The sequence below is a fragment of the Pelophylax lessonae genome (assembly GCF_965119305.1).
Source record: "Pelophylax lessonae genome assembly, chromosome: 1".
NCBI classification, from domain to species: Eukaryota; Metazoa; Chordata; class Amphibia; order Anura; family Ranidae; genus Pelophylax; species Pelophylax lessonae.
The window spans coordinates 702,572,385-702,590,876 of record NC_138768.1 but is presented as its reverse complement, the minus strand read 5'-3'; the positions used below and the strand labels follow the sequence as shown (position 1 = coordinate 702,590,876).

The 18,492-nt window shown below is 45.3% G+C and overlaps 1 protein-coding gene across 1 annotated transcript in view; it reads right to left on the bottom strand.

Annotated features, from left to right (window-relative positions):
• The window catches only part of CEP44 (centrosomal protein 44), an 83,687-nt gene extending 66,227 nt beyond the window's left edge, over positions 1–17,460 (bottom strand). The window contains exons 1-2 of the mRNA XM_082269725.1: positions 17,374–17,460; positions 16,444–16,566 (exon numbers count right to left, since the gene is read on the bottom strand). Of these exons, the coding sequence (XP_082125851.1) occupies positions 16,444–16,532 (89 nt within the window). The 5' untranslated portion in view covers positions 16,533–16,566; positions 17,374–17,460. The remainder of the gene's footprint in view (positions 1–16,443; positions 16,567–17,373) is intronic.
• Positions 17,461–18,492: the final 1,032 nt, after the last annotated feature.

Genomic DNA, 18,492 nt, shown 5'->3' with positions numbered 1-18,492 from the left:
TGTGGAAATATCCACTCTCCGGACCGACAGGCCTTGGCTCCTCACACCGGGCACTTCTCCAGCTTGCATGAGCTGATCACGAGCACTATTCAATTGTCCTCCTCTGCTTGTGCCTCTGAGGGAAATCCACCACCATTCACTCCTCCACAGCTATATACTCCTTCGGCATGCTGGAGGTTAAGCGACTCTCAATCCTCTGTAAGGCCCCCACCGCCTCCGCTCGCCACTCCAGACACAGAGTCAGGATCCGAACTAGCGCGGGGTTGCCCTCGTGACTTCAATAGCGTACCTCCGCCGCCACTCGTACCCCTGCTTGCGGAGCTGCACGCCGTCCGGCTTCGGCTGTCCCCACGCTCAGAGGCGGTGTGTGAGCTCCGAGGTGAGCCGCAAGTCTCGCGAGGTTTCCGGGGAGGGATATGCCGGGCTACCGCTGATTACGGGCGGACGCCATTGCGGAGAGCACGGAGCTCCTCAGCGAGCCTCCTCACGGCACCATCTTCCTGCCACGCCCCCCGCTGCGAGCTGACTTAACTGCAACCAGGAATGCCGTTTTTAGTGTGAGCAATTTCACTGACAAATCCCTCAGGGAAGGGAACAGTCACTAAAGCTTGAAGAACCAGAGACAGGTCCCAAGAAGAACATGTACTAACAACCATTAGTTTTGACCTGGCAATTGCCTTGAAAAACCTCATTAGGACAGGCTTTTCCAAAAGGGAGTACTGGAGGAAACCAGTAATGGCAACAGCCTGAACCTTTAAAGTAGTAAGGGATAGACCCTTGTCAGCACCCTCTTGAAAAAATTCCAGAATAGATGGAACATCGGGAGAAAATCTCAGAATTTCAGACAACCAACAGTTACATTTCTTCCAAATTTTGTAGAATATAGCTCTTGTGACAGGCTTCGGGGAATCAACTAGGGTCTTCAAAACCTTGTCTGAGAACCCCTGGGAGCTTAGTATCTGCGCTTCAGATACCAAGCTTTCAAGTTTAAAGATGCCACCTGAGGAGGAGATACCAGACCCTGAGACAACAGGTCCTGTCTCATAGGGAGAGTCTCTGGAGATCTCGAGGCTAGGGACACTGCCTGAGTGAAAACTGTGGCCTTTTGGGCCAAAAGCCCCTATCAGGATCAAATTGGTGAGGACACCTGGGATTAGCATGATAAGAAGGAAGGTGTAGCAGAGGCTGAACCACCAGGAATTCGCAAAAGCATCGATCCCCAGAGACTGATCCCCTGGATTCAGGGAAAATAATCTCTGTTTTTCTGTTTGTTTGGGCTGCAAAAAGGTCCACCTCTGGAGAACCCCACCTGCTGGCAAATTTCACAAAAATTTCCAGGTTGAAGGACCAATTGTTCTGACACACCTGGTAGCGGCTGAGGTAATCTGCCAAACAATTCTGAGTCCATTTTAGATAAAGTGCTGAAATGGAGGCTAGATTCACTTCTGCCCAAGATAGAATGGTTTGGGCTGTGAATTGCAAAGTCCACCTTCTTTTACTTCCTTGTTTGTTGAGGTACGCTACTGTTGCAATGTTGTCGGATCAAATCTGCAGATGGTGATAGCGGACTTCTGCATCAAAAACCTCTAAGGCACTCTACACTGCCAGAAGCTCCCTTTGATTTGATGATGCTCTTGCTTCCACTGGGGACCATTCTCCCTGCGCTATCTCGTTTTGTAGATGGGCTCCCCATCCATAAGAGCTTGCATTTGTCGTTATTCTGAGATATTGGAATGACCTATTTCAGCCCTCTGGTCAGGTGAAGTGGCGACCTCCACCACCATAGGGTTCTCTTTACCTTGAATTCGCACCTTTAAATCTAAAGAACTTGGAGACCCGTCCCAGTTCCTTAAAAGGAATAACTGAAGAGGACATTGGCGGAACCACGCTTAAGCACAGCCAGAAAGCAAAAGGTCATAAGGCCTACAGCTCTTAAGACATCTCTGAGCGAGACCCACTGGTTGTTTTGCAAGGATGCCATCATTTGAGTTGTTTTTGAAACTTTTTCCCCTGGAAGGAAAATCTTTTGATCCAGTGAGGAAATCTCATACCCGAGATATGTCACTCTTTGGGAAGGCTTCAGAGAAGACTTCTCTTTGTTGACTATCCAGCCTAGCAAATGGAGGAACTCCTGAACCATCTGGAGATCCCGCTCTAGTTTCTGACATGCCTCTGCCGCTACTAGAAGGTCGTCCAGGTAGAGGAATGATCATAATTTGTGTCTTAACGGGGCCAGCTCTTCCACCAGGATCTTTGTAAAGATGCATGGGGCCAATGACAAACCAAAGGACAGTGCTTGGAACTGAAAATGCTGGATCTCCGATCCCAATTTTACTGCAGGTCGTAAAAACTTTTTGTATGTTGGGTGAATAGGGATGTGCAGGTAGGCATCCTTTAAGTCCAGTGTTGCCATAAAGTCCCTTGGGTAAAGCAGATCCCTTATGGAAATGATTGATTCCATGCAAAAGTGTTTGTATTAGATCAAGTGATTTAGAGAACAAAGGTTCAATATCAAGCGGTATTTCCCCTGAGGGCTTTTTTATCACAAAGATATGGGCGTAAAAACCCCTGCCCTGCCCTCAGAATCGGGACCAGAACGTTCTGATCTACTAAGTCTCCTAACTGGAGACTCAAGGCAGTTGCCTTTACTCGATCTCTGGGCAGGCTGGTGACTAATAATCTCTCTGGCGGCTGGGAATCAAATTCCAGTCTGTGACCCTGGTCACCAGATCCAAAATGAAAGGGCATAAAGTGATCCCCGTCCACTGTGGGAGGAAGGCACTTAATCTTCCTCCCACTCTGTGGCAGGAGTCATTGTAGATTGGCGGGCTATTGAGGAGGGTTAAACAAGACCCTCCCCCCACCTCTGCCTTTGTGGCCTGTCCAATGCTTCTTGGGTCTTGCCTCTTCTCGCGGACCCTGCTGTCTGCCCCCGCCCTCAAAAAAAACTTTCAGAGAGTCTGATTCTTTTTCTTTTCTGGGAATGACTTGCACTTTTTGAGAGGATATAGTTGGGTCATCCATCAATAAACTGTCTATGCATGTGCGGCAGACCACTTTACTCCACAAAGAGTTTATCTTTGCCCTGCAAACTGCACATTTCCTCTTGGGTGGTTGCGCCTGGACCTTGTCAGGAGCCTTGGTCTGCAAACAAAACATAAAAGAAAGCCTAGTTTGAGAATCAGGCCCCCCAGTTCTCCAAAACACAACCCAGTGCAGGAGAGAGGAAAGGTGCTGCTTCAACAAGCTCCACAAAGCTTATGATGGAGGAGAAAAAGCCCCACAGGATATGCAAGAGGGAGGCTTACATGAGAGGTGCTGTTGCCAGAGCCTGCGTCCGCTGCCAGAGCAGTAGCTGCAGAGGAGTCCATCCTGCTGTTCTTTGTGTTCCACAGCCTCTGCTGGGTGTCACAAACTAAACCAGAAGTCCCCTGTTTGCGCCTTTAGGGAGACCAACGTCTCCGGCACCCGCTGATGATGTCATTGCGACCGGAAATGATGCTACGCCAATTCCTCTATGCCAGCGTGGAACACAGGAGCTCCGCCTCTTCACGCTGTTGGATCAGCAAATTCGCTCTCCTTCCCCCCTGCTTGGCCAGCTACTCTGCCGGCAAGGACGCCGTCATTCCGGGATGCATCATGTAAGGCGGACAAAGACATTCTCTCCTGCTCCCCTGACATCACCAGTGGTTTTGGCCCTCCCCAGGCACTGAGGACAGGAGATAAGCAGCCATCACAAACGTGAGGTATGAGAGATCGCACTTGCCAGGAGAAGGCTGTATAGGATTTTCTACCAAGTCTCCATAGGACAGACCATGAGACCCAAAGAACCAGGTTCAAGGAACATGTTACCCCCCCCCCGTCCGGAGGAAACACTAATACTAAAGAGGGAGACTAGAGGTCCGCCTTTTATCTGGTGGGTTTAACCTGTTTCCTGTCCTGGTAGGAGGAGCCCTAGGTCTCATGGGCTGTCCTGGAAGACTACTTGAGAAAAATCCCTTCTGGTTTGTGTTTTTGATTCACAAACAAGGAAGAAAAAAATCTGCGCTAATTTCCATTGTGTATAGTGTTGCAGCTAGCACAATACCTTGACACCAGATGTTTGTGTTTTTGAGTGGAACTTTCGGGCAGAAAAAAAAAAAAAAAAAAAATGTGAAAAACACTCCTAAATGTGCCCAAAAGGCTCCTAAGCATATACAAAAGCCTTATATGTGAGCATTCTTTTTCTGCGAGGGAAACTGGCTTTTTTTTTTTTTTTTTTTTTTTTAAAGCCCAGCATGCATGGTGCCTTACACTTTTGAGCCAGGGCCGCAAAATATTCAACTTGGAAAAGAGTACTTATGGTTTTCAACTTACAGTATCTCACAGAAGTAAGTACACCCATTACATTTATGTAAAAATTTTATTATACCTTTTCATGTGACAATGTAAAGTAGTGAGTGTACAGCTTGTATAACAGTGTAAATTTGCAGTCCCCAAAAAATAACAACACACAGCCCTTAATGTCTAAACTGCTGGCAACAAAAGTGAGTGCACCACTTAGTGAAAATGTCCAAATTGGACCCAAAGTGTCAATATTTTGTGTGGCCATCAATATTTTCCAGCACTGCCTTAATCCTCTTGGGCATGGAGTTCACCAGAGTCCTCTTCCACTCCAAAAGGGCACGACAGGTCCTCTTTATTGAGAGATCCGGGGTCAAAAAGACACCAAAGCTCTTGTTTACCTTTAAATGCAAAAAAATATATATAAATTGTCATTTTGACGTTAAGAGAAAAACAAATCCCTTGAAGCCCGAGAGGCAGAAGTGACATCAGATGTCACTTTGGTCCTCCAAGGGCATAGAGCCGTGTGACATAAAAAATTGCAACGACCACCATTTTATTCTCTAGGGCTTCCGAGATTATATATATATATATATATATGTTTGGGGGTTCCAAGTAATTGTCTAGCAAAAAAAAAAACATTGTTTTTTTGCATATATGAGAGAAGTGTCAGAATTGGCCTGGTTGGTAAGTGGTTAAAAAAGAAACAAATTTAATACAGCCACTTGATGTGCATCACCATTTAGAACCCATGTGAATTTGGTCTGGATAGGACTATACAAATCACAATGTATAAAACTTCAACTAGCAAAATTAAACCTAAAGATTATGGTTTCATTAACTTGCTCTTTAGCACACTTGATAGATGTTTACCAAGGCAACAATTGGCTTAAAATGTTTAACTTTCACCTCTTGTTCCAGAACAACAGTCATAAACAAAGATAAACTAAAGGAACCTTCTTTTCCTTCTCGGCTATATTTAGACAAAACTTCAGATGAACTTCTATTATCAAAAACACAAGGATGTAAACCAGACATCCCGTGAACTAGGAAAAAGCTGTTTAAAATATCCCAACTGAAATTTTAAAGGATAATTCTACTCAACTTTTACAGAGAGGGGCACTAGACCAGCATTTCCTTATATGCTTTGTGTATTGGCACATGGATAAGAGACAAAAAAAATTGCTGGTCTGAACCTGGTAATGTCGCCTTATGTCTATGCAATAAGACGATAAAAAATATTAATCATTACACATCAGATGAACAAAGGAGGCAGAACACGACTACCTAATAGTAACATGTATTGTTTAGTAACAGAAAGATGGCCAAAGGGTAAACACCTTGTTAAAGTGGAACATTCCCAACAATTAGATAGCAAAGAATGTTCTTTAACAAAAGAACATACATTCCAAATTATAAAATATGCTACAAAAATTAGTGTGTGTTGTAAATTGCCTCCAGCATTGCTCCTTTTCCCTCTTGCTGGAGGCTGCCATTTTGTTGCAGCCCAGAGCAGTCACTCACTTATTGGAAATGTTCCCCCTTTCCTTGTTCTTAAAAACTATATGTCACTCTCTGTAATTAACATGTGTGCATTTCCAGCCTTTATTGCATGTCTCAGCTCAGCTAGAGAGGAAGATTGACAGAATTTTTCAGGCTTCCTCTACCGAGGTAGAAAGGACAGAATATCTGGAAGATAGGGGGAAGACATTTTCCTTGTAAGTTTCAAGTGGTTCTAAAGGCAGAAGGTTGTTTTTTTTTTTTTTTTTTTATAATGCATTATATGATCCATAGGAGTTGATTTACTAAACCTGGAGTGTGCAAAATCTGGTGTAGCTCTGCCAAGAAAACAATCATCTTCCAGGTTTTTTGTCAAAGTTGGCAAGTATGGATTTAAAAGAAAACGTTTATACTCACCTAGGAGTAGGAACGATGCTCCATTTGTCCCCCACCAGCTCTCCAGTGAGAACCGACCAATTAAACACCACTGATTGCTCAGTTCTCCCCCTTTGCTCTGAGCAGAGAGCCGTGACTGTCACTTTTTGGCTCCCTGCTCTGCCCTTCCAAGGCTCACTGGAGCGATGGGCTGTGGAGGGGCTGGTTCAGGCTCTCAGATAAATCGCTAAGAGGCTAAGCCAGCAGCCGGTCTAGGCATATGGTCGGGATCTTTGGACCAGCCCTGTGACATCAGCTGACCGTGGGCTTTAGCTCGCTGTCACCTGAAAACGGGTTACAGGAGTACAAAACTAAGTGCACTCCAGTGACCTACAGGAAACGTAAGGCCAAAATAGCTTTGGCTATCCTTCCCCTTTAATTGAACAAGTTGACGTTAGAAGCTGATTGGCTATCATGCACAGCTGCACTCTTCAGTTTTAGTAAATCAACCCCATTGTCTGTTAGTAAAAGGCTTCTATTTATTCATGATACACATAGAAAGGTTCCAATGTGTGTACCGGCAACTTCCACTGTGTGTACTGGCACTTTAAAGCAAGTCCAGTGACCAAAAACCCTACCTCCTTTTTTCTTTACCACACTACTCAGAAACATCTCTGCTTTGCAGTGCACCAAAAGGCACACATGCTTGTTTTGTCACAGACACCACACAATATCGTACTGTGCAGGATAATGATTATTAAATGCCTGCAATAACAAATAAATGTGGCCTACTCACAACCTGAGCTGCCACAACAGAGTATGTATATCAAAGGGTTGAGCATGACTACACTGAAATGAATAGGTTATGTCAAATGCTTTAAAAAAAAAAAAAAAAAAAAACATTACATTACATTTGCAAAAGGTAATTCTTTAAAATATTGCTTACAAAAAGAAAAACAAGTTGCAAAAATGTAAAAAATAAAACGTACTCTGCTCAAAAATATTAAAAGGAACACTTTAAAAACACATCAGATCTCAATGGGGGAAAATATCATGCTGGATAGCTATACTGATATGGACTGGGTAATATGTTAGGAACAAAAAGGATGCCACATTGTTTGATGGAAATGAAAATGATCCACCTACAGAGGGCTTAATTCAAAGATACCCCAAAAATCAAGAGGGCTTAATTCAAAGATACCCCAAAAATCAAAGTGAAAAAAATGATACAGCAGGCTAGTCCATTTTGCTGAAATTTCATTGCAGAAACTCAAAATGGTACTCAGTAGTTTGAATGGCCCCTACGTGCTTGTATGCATGCCTGACCATGTTGAAGCATGCTCCCAATGAAACGATTCCTCCCAGATCTGGACCAGGGCATCACTGAGCTCCTGAACAGACTGAGGTGCAACCTGGCAGCGTCGGATGGACAAAAACATAATGTCCCAGAGAGGTTCTATTGGATTTAGGCCAGACGAGCATAGGTGCCATTCATTGGTATCAATTCCTTCATCCTACAGGAACTGGCTGCATACTCTCGCCACATGAGGCCGGACATTGTCGTGCACCAGGAGGAATGCAGAACCCACTGTAATAGCATAGGTTCTGACAATGGGTTCAAGTTCATCCTGATACCTGTGGTGGTCTGTGCATCCCTCCATAGATGCCTCCCCAGACCAATACTGACCCACCACTAAACCGGTCATGCTGAACAATGTTACAGGCAGCATAATGTTCTCAATGTGCTCAGGGTGAACCTGCTCTAATTTGTGAAAAGCACAGGGCACCAGTGGTGAACCTGCCAATTCTGGTGTTCAATGGCAAATGCCAAACAAGCTCCACAGTGCCAGGCAGTGAGCACAGGGCCCACTAGAGGATATTGGGTTCTCAGGGCACCCTCATGAAGTCAGTTTCTGATTGTTTGGTCAGAGACATTCACACCAGTGGCCTGCTGGAGGTCGTTTGTAAGGTTCTTGCAGTGCTCATCCTGTTCCTCCTTGCACAGAGGAGCAGATGCTGGTCCTGCTGATGGGTTAAGGACTTCTATTGCCCTGTTCAGCTCTTCTTGAGTAACTGCCTGTCTCCTGGAATCTCCTCCATGCTTTTGAGATTGTGCCGGGAGACACAGCAAATCTTCTGGCAATGGCATGTATTGATGTGCCATTCTGAAGGAGTTGGAATGCCTGTGCACCCTCTAGAAGGTCCAGGTATTGCCTCATGCTATCAGTAGTGACACTGACCCTAGGCAAATGCAAAACTAGTGAAAAACAGTCAGAAAAGATGATTAGGTAAAAAAAAGTCAGTGGCCTTCACCTGTAAAACCATTCTTGTTTTGGAGGCTGTCTGTCTCATTGTTGCCCATCCAGTCCACCTGTTAATTTAATTAACACCAAAGCAGCTGAACCTGATTAACAACCTCCTCTGCTACTTAACTGACCAAATCAATATCCCAGGAGTTTATTTGGCTTGATGCTATAGTCTGACTAAAAAGTGTTTCTTTAATTTCTTTGAGCAGTGTATATTGTCTATATGCTTCCAAAAGTTATTTTCTACAAACTCTGAAATCAGACGTAGATGTAGACACTCATCACTCACTGTTGGCCAGGGTCAATAGCCTTTGTATAGGTCAGATTTTGCATTCCCATACAATATAGGAATGAGAAACCCACATCTAGCAGGTCACATACAAGTCAAATGCACCTGTCAATGAATTCTGAATCATTTCAGAAGGGTCCCAAACTGCGATTTAATATTCTATTTTACTGAAACAAAATAGGTTAGACAGTAATAGCAATTCAATGCAAAAGGGTTAAGAGGGCCCTGCTCGTGAGAGCTTAACCCCTTAGAGCCAGTGCCTGTCGGCCCTTTAAAGGCTTTAGAATGCCGGGAGGCGGGGTGGAGCTTATGGTCATGTGACCACCGTGACTGGCTGTTACGGCAGTCACATGATTGGAAAGTTCCCGTTCGCAAGCAGCAAAAAGAGAGCTTTCAGGTAGCTGCCGGTAACTGTGGCGGGAGGGCAGCTCTATTGCATGCAAATAAGCGGACGCTTGGCGCCAGGGCGTGCGCTCGGCACGGAGAGGTAAAAATCCAAAAGGAAGAAGTAAGTGATACAAAAATAAATGCATGGGGGTGAGCTGATGGAGAAAAGTTAAATCTTTTAGGTGGAGGCAAGATAGGTTTCCCTGAAGAGATGAGTTTTTGGTGATCGTCCTAAAACAGACAGACAGAGTAGGAGATAGCTGGACAGATCTAGGTTACGAGTTACAAAATATGGGAGAGACTCTGGAGAAGCCCAGAAAGAGAGCATGGGAATAGGCAATGAGGAGGCTAGAGAACAGGAGAGGCATGGAGGGATAGTTTGGGTAATATGGTGATGTAGCTTGGGGCACAGTTGTGAATGGCTTTGTCTGTTGTAGTTAATCATTTTATTCGTAGGGTAGCCAGAAGCCGTGGAGGGATTGGCAGAGAGGGGTGGCAGATACTAAGAGGCTGGTGAAGTGAATAAGTCTGGCAGCAACATCCAGGATGGCTAAAAGGGGGGAGAATAGCCTGTGTAGAGTTCAAGGAGGAGGAAGTTGCAGTAATCGAGGCGAGAGATAAGAGGGTGAAATAGCTTGGTGATGTCCTTGGTTAAGAATGGGCATATTTTGTAGATGTTACAGAGGTGAAGGCAGCAATATTTGGCCAGGGACTGGATGTGGAACTGGAAGAAGAGGTCAGAGTCCAGGATTACACCTATGATTGCGCTGTTGAAGCAGATGGAAAAGTCAGAGTGCAGCTAGTCTTGAAAAAGGTAAGGAAAGGAACCACTTGTTCAGTGTAAAATTGTAAATCCCTTCGAACAAAACTGCAAAACTTTAAATAAAAAAAAAAGAAAAAAAAAAAGAAGAAAATAACACACTTTAGTGTTGCGTACAGAAGTACTCCCCTTAGATCTTTCTGTTGCTAGAAAGAAAAAAAAAAACAATGTGATTGCAGTAATTGAAGCAATTTGTAACTCTGCCATTGACATTTTGCAGCCTTTGGAAATAGCAGTAACAGAAACCACCAGCTGTAGTAGCTAGTAATGTTATCCAGGAGTTGATGATCATGACACACCGGTGATTTTTATCTGCAGAATTATTGGACAGTAGGTACTCTGTAAGGCTAAGTTTAAATGTACAGTTAAAGGGCAATAAAAACATGTGCTTAAGATGTGTTTTTAGAGTCCTCCCCCTTTAAACTGTAATGGCAGCAAGTGGGGGTGTTTACATGTCTTCGTTTTGTGGCCACAGTAAAAACTATCAAACATACATATCACGATCAGTAGACGGCAGGTCCACCGAAGGCAACCAGGGAAGCGCCTCAAATGCATGCAGCTTTGGCACGTTTGTTCTGCAAAAATGGGTTAAAACAGGTGGCGGGGAGGTGCCACATTGCCTTCTCATCACATTTCAATTGCCCCTGAAAAGTGATCTGACCATTGGTCGCTCTTCAGAGGAGTGACAGGTTTAGCTGCACTTCTAAACCTAGCCTAACTACAAAACACCAAAGAAAATAATAGCAACCAATCAAAATGTATATTTGATTAATCTGATTTAAGGAATTCCACTGTAAGGCTTCATGCACACTAGAACGCTAAAAAGTGCAAACAAAAAATGCTAGATAAAAAAAAAAAAACGCTATTATTTTATTTTTTGCTGGCGTTTAGCAGTGTTTAGCACAAGGTGCAAGTTACATTTAGTAGCATTAGCATTAAGGTGCGAGGCTATCGGTGTCCTTAAGAACCAGTGAATAGCGGGTCGGCAAGCAACAGCTAAATGTGAAAAAACATTTGCTGGCAATAAAACATTTGCTGGCAATAAAACATTGTGAAAAAAACTGCGTGGTGGTCCTCCCCAATCCATACCCGGCCCTTAAGGTCTGGTATGGATTTTAAGGGAAACCCTATGCCAAATTAAAAAAAAAAAAAAAAAACGCTTGGGTTCCTCCCACCAAAATCCATACCAGACCCTTATCCAAACATGCAGCCTGGCAGGCCAGGAAAGGAGGGGGGGGGGGGCAAGCGAGTGCCCCCCTCCCTCCCCTCCTGAACTACACCAGGACACATGCTCTTAACACAGGGGATGCTTCGGTGTGGGGGTGAAACCATAAAGCACCTTGTCTCCATGTTGAGGAGGACAAGGGCCTTTTCCCCTCCCCCCTTGACCAGTGGTTGTGGGGGTGCTGGGTGGGGTGACCTATCGGAATCTGGAACCCCCCCCCCCAGATCCTGCCCATCCTGTATGTGAATGCGTATAAGGGACATTGTACCCCTATTCATTCACCAAAAAAGTGAATAAAAACACACACACACACACACACACACACCGGTTTGGACAAGAACCTTTTTTTTTTGGGGGGGGGGTCGGTGTTTACTGTGATTGACGATGGATCTACACTGGGGGACATTTTTTTAATATAGGACTTGTTAAAGGGACTTGTCAAAACCTGTGTGTGGGTTTTTATACTTTTTTGGTAAAGGAGTACATACCCCATACTCATTCAGTTGGGGGGAGGCTGGGATCTGGTGGCTCCCTTGTTTAAGGGTGCTTCCAGATTCCGATAAGTCACACCCCACAACCACTGGGCCAGGGTTGTGGGGTAGAAGCCCTCGGGGAGAGCATGTGGCCTAGTATGGTTCAAGAGGAGGAAGGGGGGGGGCGCTTGTTCGTCCCCTCCCCTTTCTTGATTGCAAGGCTGCATGTTCAGATAAGGGTCCGATATGGATTGGAGGGGACACCCACACTATTTTTTTTTTACAAATTTTTATTGCCAACATTCAGCTGTCAGCGGGGAACCCCCCCCGATGACTCATCCATTGTTAAGGACAAGTAGACAGCTTGCTGGTCTGCTCTCCAACAACCAGCTATTTACTGGTTGTTAAGAACGCTGGCGCCCTCTGCTAAGAAAAAAAAAACAAAACACCGGGCACCGGCGTTTAGCAGAGTTGAGGTGTCAGTGTTTTGACTGAGGTTTTTTTTTTCTGCCACTAAACTCCTGCTACAAAACGCTGCTAAAAGCTTATGTGTGTATAAACACATAGGATAACATGCAGGGGAGTTTAGAGGCAATTAAAAAAACAAACGTCTAATGCCCAGACCAGCAGCTGTAAAAATGCCCAGTGTGCATGAGGCCTTAAGCAGCCTACACCTTGTTGGACTTACTAGTTCTAAAGGCAGAAGGTTTTTTACCTGCACGTATTCTCTTATACTTACCTGAGCCCCATCTTCACCCAGCACTGGGCCCGAGAGCAGTGACTCTCTCTTCTCATTGGACATGGAGGCAGTAGTGGCAGCTATTGGCTCCTGCTGCTGTCATTCAAGGCAAGTGAGGAGAGAGCAAGAGGCAGGGCCGAGGCGCACAGTGTGTGTCAATGGAGACACACAGCCTGGCTTGGGATCAAGTCCACACAAGTACAAGTAACTTGCTATTACCTTTAGAATCACTTTAACCCATCACATTTTAGAGAGTGGTTGAATTCCTGCAGCTCAGTTTTAAATATCACCAGAATAAAGCTCTGTTTAACCTCTTCCCGTCTGTGCTGTAGCCAAATGACAGCTACAGCGTGGTTGCACATTTCTGGGATGGCATCCATTGACGTCCTTCCGTGACCGCTTTTCCTGAGTGCCCCCTGTGGACACATCTGATCTCAAATCGGGGTAAAGAGCCAATCACTGCAGCTCTTTACCATGTGATCAGCTGTGTCAAATCACAGCTGACCACTGTGTAAACAGGATTTGCCAGTTATTGGCAGTCCTCTCCTCACGCTGACAGCACATGAGGAGAGGAGAACCGGTAGGCGGCAATCCACACAGGTATATAAAACCTTAAACGGAGCGGCGCTAAATCTACGTGTGATAATTGAATACAATATTAATGTGTAAATCAATCACATAATACAATCGAAAAACAAGGGTCACTTCTAAATATTCACCATATCAATAAATGTTGATACACATAAATATATGTGGTAAAAACACAGTGCAACAAGTGTATAAAAATCAACTTTTTAATATAGATTGTTAGACACTTGTTGCACTGTGTTTTTACCGCATGTATTGATGTGTATCAACATTTATTGATATAGCAAATATTTAGAAGTGACCCTTGTTTTTTGATTGTACCAAGTATGCGATCCATTTACACATTATTATTGCATTCAATTATTGCACATAGATTTAGCGCCACTCCGTTTACTGAATTATATATGGACGGTGTGTGTGGTGACACTACAGGGATTGGCAGCTTATTCTACTATTTATTTATCTATTTTATTTTTTGTACTCGCTCTCACATTTTTACATCAGCTTTTTCCACCCATTTTAAACACTAGGTAGCACCTTTGTTTTTTAGATTATTTCTTTAATCCACACAGGGGACATCTGCACTGATAATCAGGGCACTGATTATTAGGCCTCATGCACACTGGATGTTATCAAAATGCCAGTAGCTGTGTTTTGAGTTTTTCAGCGTTTTTAGCTAAAAATCACCTCTCTGCTATTTTAGTAACTCTGACTTTCCCACAATTCAATGCTTGCCAGAATTGCATCGCATGGGTGTTCCCCGCATCAAAATCGCATTGCATGGGTGTGAACACCCATGTGATGCGATTCTGTCAAGCTCACTGAATTTTGCAATCTGTTTTGGGGTGTTGTTGTTCATGGAACATTAAGCCCCCATTCACATCGGGCAGATTTGACATGTCAAATCGCATACCAAATCAGAGCCTATTGTTGGCAACGTCACTGTCCAAATTGGTGCAACCCTGACTTTGTGGCGCCGCACAGATTCCGAAGAGTAGATTCTGCACTACTTTTGGCAACTTCAGGGCGATTTCAATAGACATCAGTTCATGAACCCGCACAGATGTCTGTCAAATTGCCCCCGAAGTCACACTGACATACGGGTTTGAAATCATGGGTGTTCAGCTGAATGACCCACCCTCAGTGTGAACCAGTGCCGTTCCTGGCAATAGGCTCCGATTTGACAGGCGATTCGACATGACAAATCGCATGCCAAATCGGCACAAAGTCAACAAGGCTTCATGTTCCATGAACGATACCCCTAAACAATTACAAAATGCAGTGCGCTTGCCAGAATCACATTGCATGGGTGTTCACACCCATGCAATGCGATTTAGGTGTGGAGAAAGAAAAAGGGTCCCACAACATTTTGGCGCAAATGTGATGAAATTTGAGCCATACAAAATATATGGCTCAAATTGCATCGCACAGACACCACATGTGATGAGGAATGAGTTTTTGGTGCAAATCACATGCAGTGTTCAGCACACACCAGTGTGACTCCAGGTTATGTTCCATGAATGACATCTCGAAACAGAAGCCAGGCTTAAAAAAAGCAATGGAAACAAAAAGCACCAGTTAGCAGCGTTTTTGGCGTTCAATCGTTTTTACAGCTGAATAAAAAACCCACTCGTTTTTGTTTTTTTACAGCCAGAAACTGCTAACAGCCTATGTGTGCAGGGACACATAGGATAACATGCTGGGGAGCTTATTGGCTGCAGAAAAAAACGTCTGACGCCAAAAACAGTCGCTGTAAAAATGTCCAGTGTGCATGTGGCCTTAGTGAAGCCCCAACTTCAGTGCCACCTATCAGTGCCACCTATCAGTGCACATCAGTGGAGAAAAATCTTTACAAAATGTTATAACAGAAAGGGCTCTTTCACACGGTCTGTGCTGCTCAGCGGGGATCGATCTGCCGATCCCCGCTGACCGGGCGGATGACAGCTCCGTCTCCGCTTGCAGTGCGGAGAGGGAGGTGTCACAGCTCCCACTGCTCTCTATGGTGGATCGGATGAGAGCGGACCGCAGGGCAGGTTTGAAAAGACGCGCCTCTGGCCGGCCGCCCGCCTTTCAATGATGTCCCTACTACTGCGATCTCTGTATGAATGAACTAACACTCCGGGCGGGAGGGCGGGGGGAGCGGCCACTAATAACTATAACTATGTGAGAGCTTCACTTCCCTGTCATGCGGGTATATGCGGAGGGGAGCTCAGATGAGCTTACCATTGGTATTAGTAATATGCAGCATGATAGGGTTAATGTATTGTCACTGCTGGTCACTGATGCATTAGTGACCGACCAGTGACAGTTAATTAACCCCTTTGTGCTGCATTAGTGCAACCAGTATCAGTGCAACCAGTGTTAATTAACACCGATACTGGTTGCACTAATGCAGCACAAAGGGGTTAATTAAAGCGGAGTTCCACCCAAAAGTGGAACTTCCGCTTTAGGTATTCTAACCCCCTGACATGCCACATTTGGCATGTCATTTTTTTTGGGGGGGGGGGGGGGGGAGCGGGTACCTAGTTTTGACAGGTACCCGCTCCCACTTCCGCTCGGAGCGCCCTAAACGGAAGTTCTCCTCTCCCCCTCACTCCCTGCAATCTTCTGGGACATGTCAGAGGTCCCAGAAGATTGCCGGCCAATCAAGACGCTTAGCGCGACTCGCGCATGCGCAGTGAGTACCCGGCTGTGAAGCCGCAAACTGTCACAGCCGGGTGCCCACAGCAGTGATGCCGGCGCCGCCGAGACCAGAGGGAGAGGATTGAGGCTTCGGGCGGCCGCATCGCTGGACCGTTGGACAGGTGAGTGAAAAGGCTTGAACTCCGCTTTAACTGCCACTGGTCGGTCACTAATGCATCAGTGACCAGCAGTGACAATACATTAACCCCCTCATGCTGCATAATACTAATACCATTGGTAATTAAATTAACCACTTGCCAACCCGTCACAGTACATATACTGTGACAAGGGTGGCAGTGACAGGTATACGTCGCTGCCTGTTTTTGGTGTATGCCCCTCTTCTATCTAATTTAAAATTATTTGGGGGAAAAAGTCATTTTCGGTTTCGGTTTCCGGGCCAAGGGCATCCTGCATTTTCGGTTTCTGCCCAAAATGTTCATTTCGGTGCATCCCTATTAGATACCACCAAAAGAAAACTCTAAAATGATAAACATTTAATTTGGGGACAGTGTTGCATGACTGCGCAATAGTCATTAAAAGTGTGATAGCGCTGAAAGCTGAAAATTGGCCCGGGCAGAAAGGGGGTAAAAGTGACCAGTGGGCAAGTGGTTAAAAAAAAAAAAGTGATCTGGATACAATGTTGCATGAGCAAGCAAATATCAATAAAATTATCACAGGACTGAAAATAATGAAGGGAGTGAAACATGTTGGTATTGGGATGGTTCAGGGTCCTTACCTGGAATAGTCCACATCTCGGGGATAATTGATAATTCGCAGCCTCTGTTCCAGTTTTCGGAGGACCCCTTTTATATCTCCTGTGGTCATGATGTCTACTTTGAATGGTTTGGTTTTAATCAGCCTGAAGAAAAAATATATATATTTGAAAGTTGTTCTTATTAGAAAACAAGGCAAACAATGTTTTATTAGTAACAGCTGTATAGTGATAACATGAAATAAAAAGAACAATACTGATCACCGCTGCCTCCTGCAAGTATCTTCTGTATTCTCTGTGTCTGAAAATGATTCTATATCTCAATGCTGAGCGCAGGCCAATGATTGAACCTTCGGGGGCACAGATTACATTTGATATGGAACTATCTGCACCAAACCTATAGGAAACCCAGCTGTGCATTGATGAGAGACAAGGGATTCTGGATGCCAAGTGAGTGCTATGCTGTAGAACTACAAATACCTGCACACCCTACTACCTCTGGATAGCACCCACAGACTATACCAGTCAGGAAATGACTGCTATAAAAGCATACAACGATCTTCCCATACACAGACACCTGAGCACATTCCCGATCTTCCCATACACAGACACCTGAGCACATACCCGATCTTCCCATACACAGACACCTGAGCACATACCCGATCTTCCCATACACAGACACCTGAGCACATACCCGATCTTCCCATACACAGACACCTGAGCACATACCCGATCTTCCCATACACAGACACCTGAGCACATACCCGATCTTCCCATACACAGACACCTGAGCACATACCCGATCTTCCCATACACAGACACCTGAGCACATACCCGATCTTCCCATACACAGACACCTGAGCACATACCCGATCTTCCTATACACAGACACCTGAGCACATACCCGATCTTCCCATACACAGACACCTGAGCACATACCCACACTGCACCGACCACAACACCTCAATCCGGAAGTAGAGCGCAGCCTGTGCATCAACAATACACAAGCGTTGCTACCGACTCCGCCTTCCGCACTGTACGGCCAATGAGCAGCTGATTTTCATGGAACCAACCAGAAGTCCTCTAACACATGCCGGCAGCGGGGACAGCAATTGGAAAAAGGGTGCTGATTGGCCAAGAGACGCGGGGCGGGTTCAGGGCATGGCTGTAGTTATTTGACGGTTGGGCGGTAGACGTTTGGATTTGTTATCTGTCAGTAGTGGCTGGCGATCATTGTAGAACAGAGTGCAGGGAGTGATGTACACTGAGAATAATAGAGGTCAGCGGGCTGAATTGTGATTGATTAGAAGGGTAAAACACGCAATACACCATTAAGCCCCGTACACACGATCAGAAAATCCTAGGAAAAATACCGCTTTCCAAGCGATCATATGATAATCTGATCATTAGTACACAGCTTTTTGAGAGCCGATTGTGACAGTTCATCTGATATTATTCGATCGGGCATGCACAAAATTGTTTTTTTGTACGATACTAGATCGTACGATTTCCGTTTAACCACTTGCGTCATATGACGTCCGCCCATTCAGGCAGGGCAGGCGCGCGATTGTGTGCGCGCCACCCTGCACTGTCGGTGGCGGCGTGTCCCCAAGAGACAGCGCGTCACCGGCAGGGGGGAAACAGCCAATGGGCATGGTTGTTTCCCAGGGGATCTAATCACACAAGTGACGATGATTGATGGGGGTGACAGATGACGATCACTGATGGGGTGACAAGTGACGATCACTAATGGGGTGACGATGATTGATGGGGTGACAGGTGACGATGATTGATGGGGTGACTGGTGATGGTCACTGATGGGTGACAGGTGACGGGCCATGGTGCACGGCGGTACTGATGGCAGTCTCTGGTGACCGGTGCACTTTAGGCTACGTTCACATGTGAGCGTAGCGATCACGGGCAGAATTAACGCGATTCTGCCCGTGATCCAGAAATCATTGCAAATCGTGGGACGCCTGCAGATAGCTGCCATAACCCCGGTATTTTTTGAAACGGCGGGCGGTCGGCTTTCAGTTAAGGGTGGTCCCAGTGGCGGATTCGCCGCGGAATTAT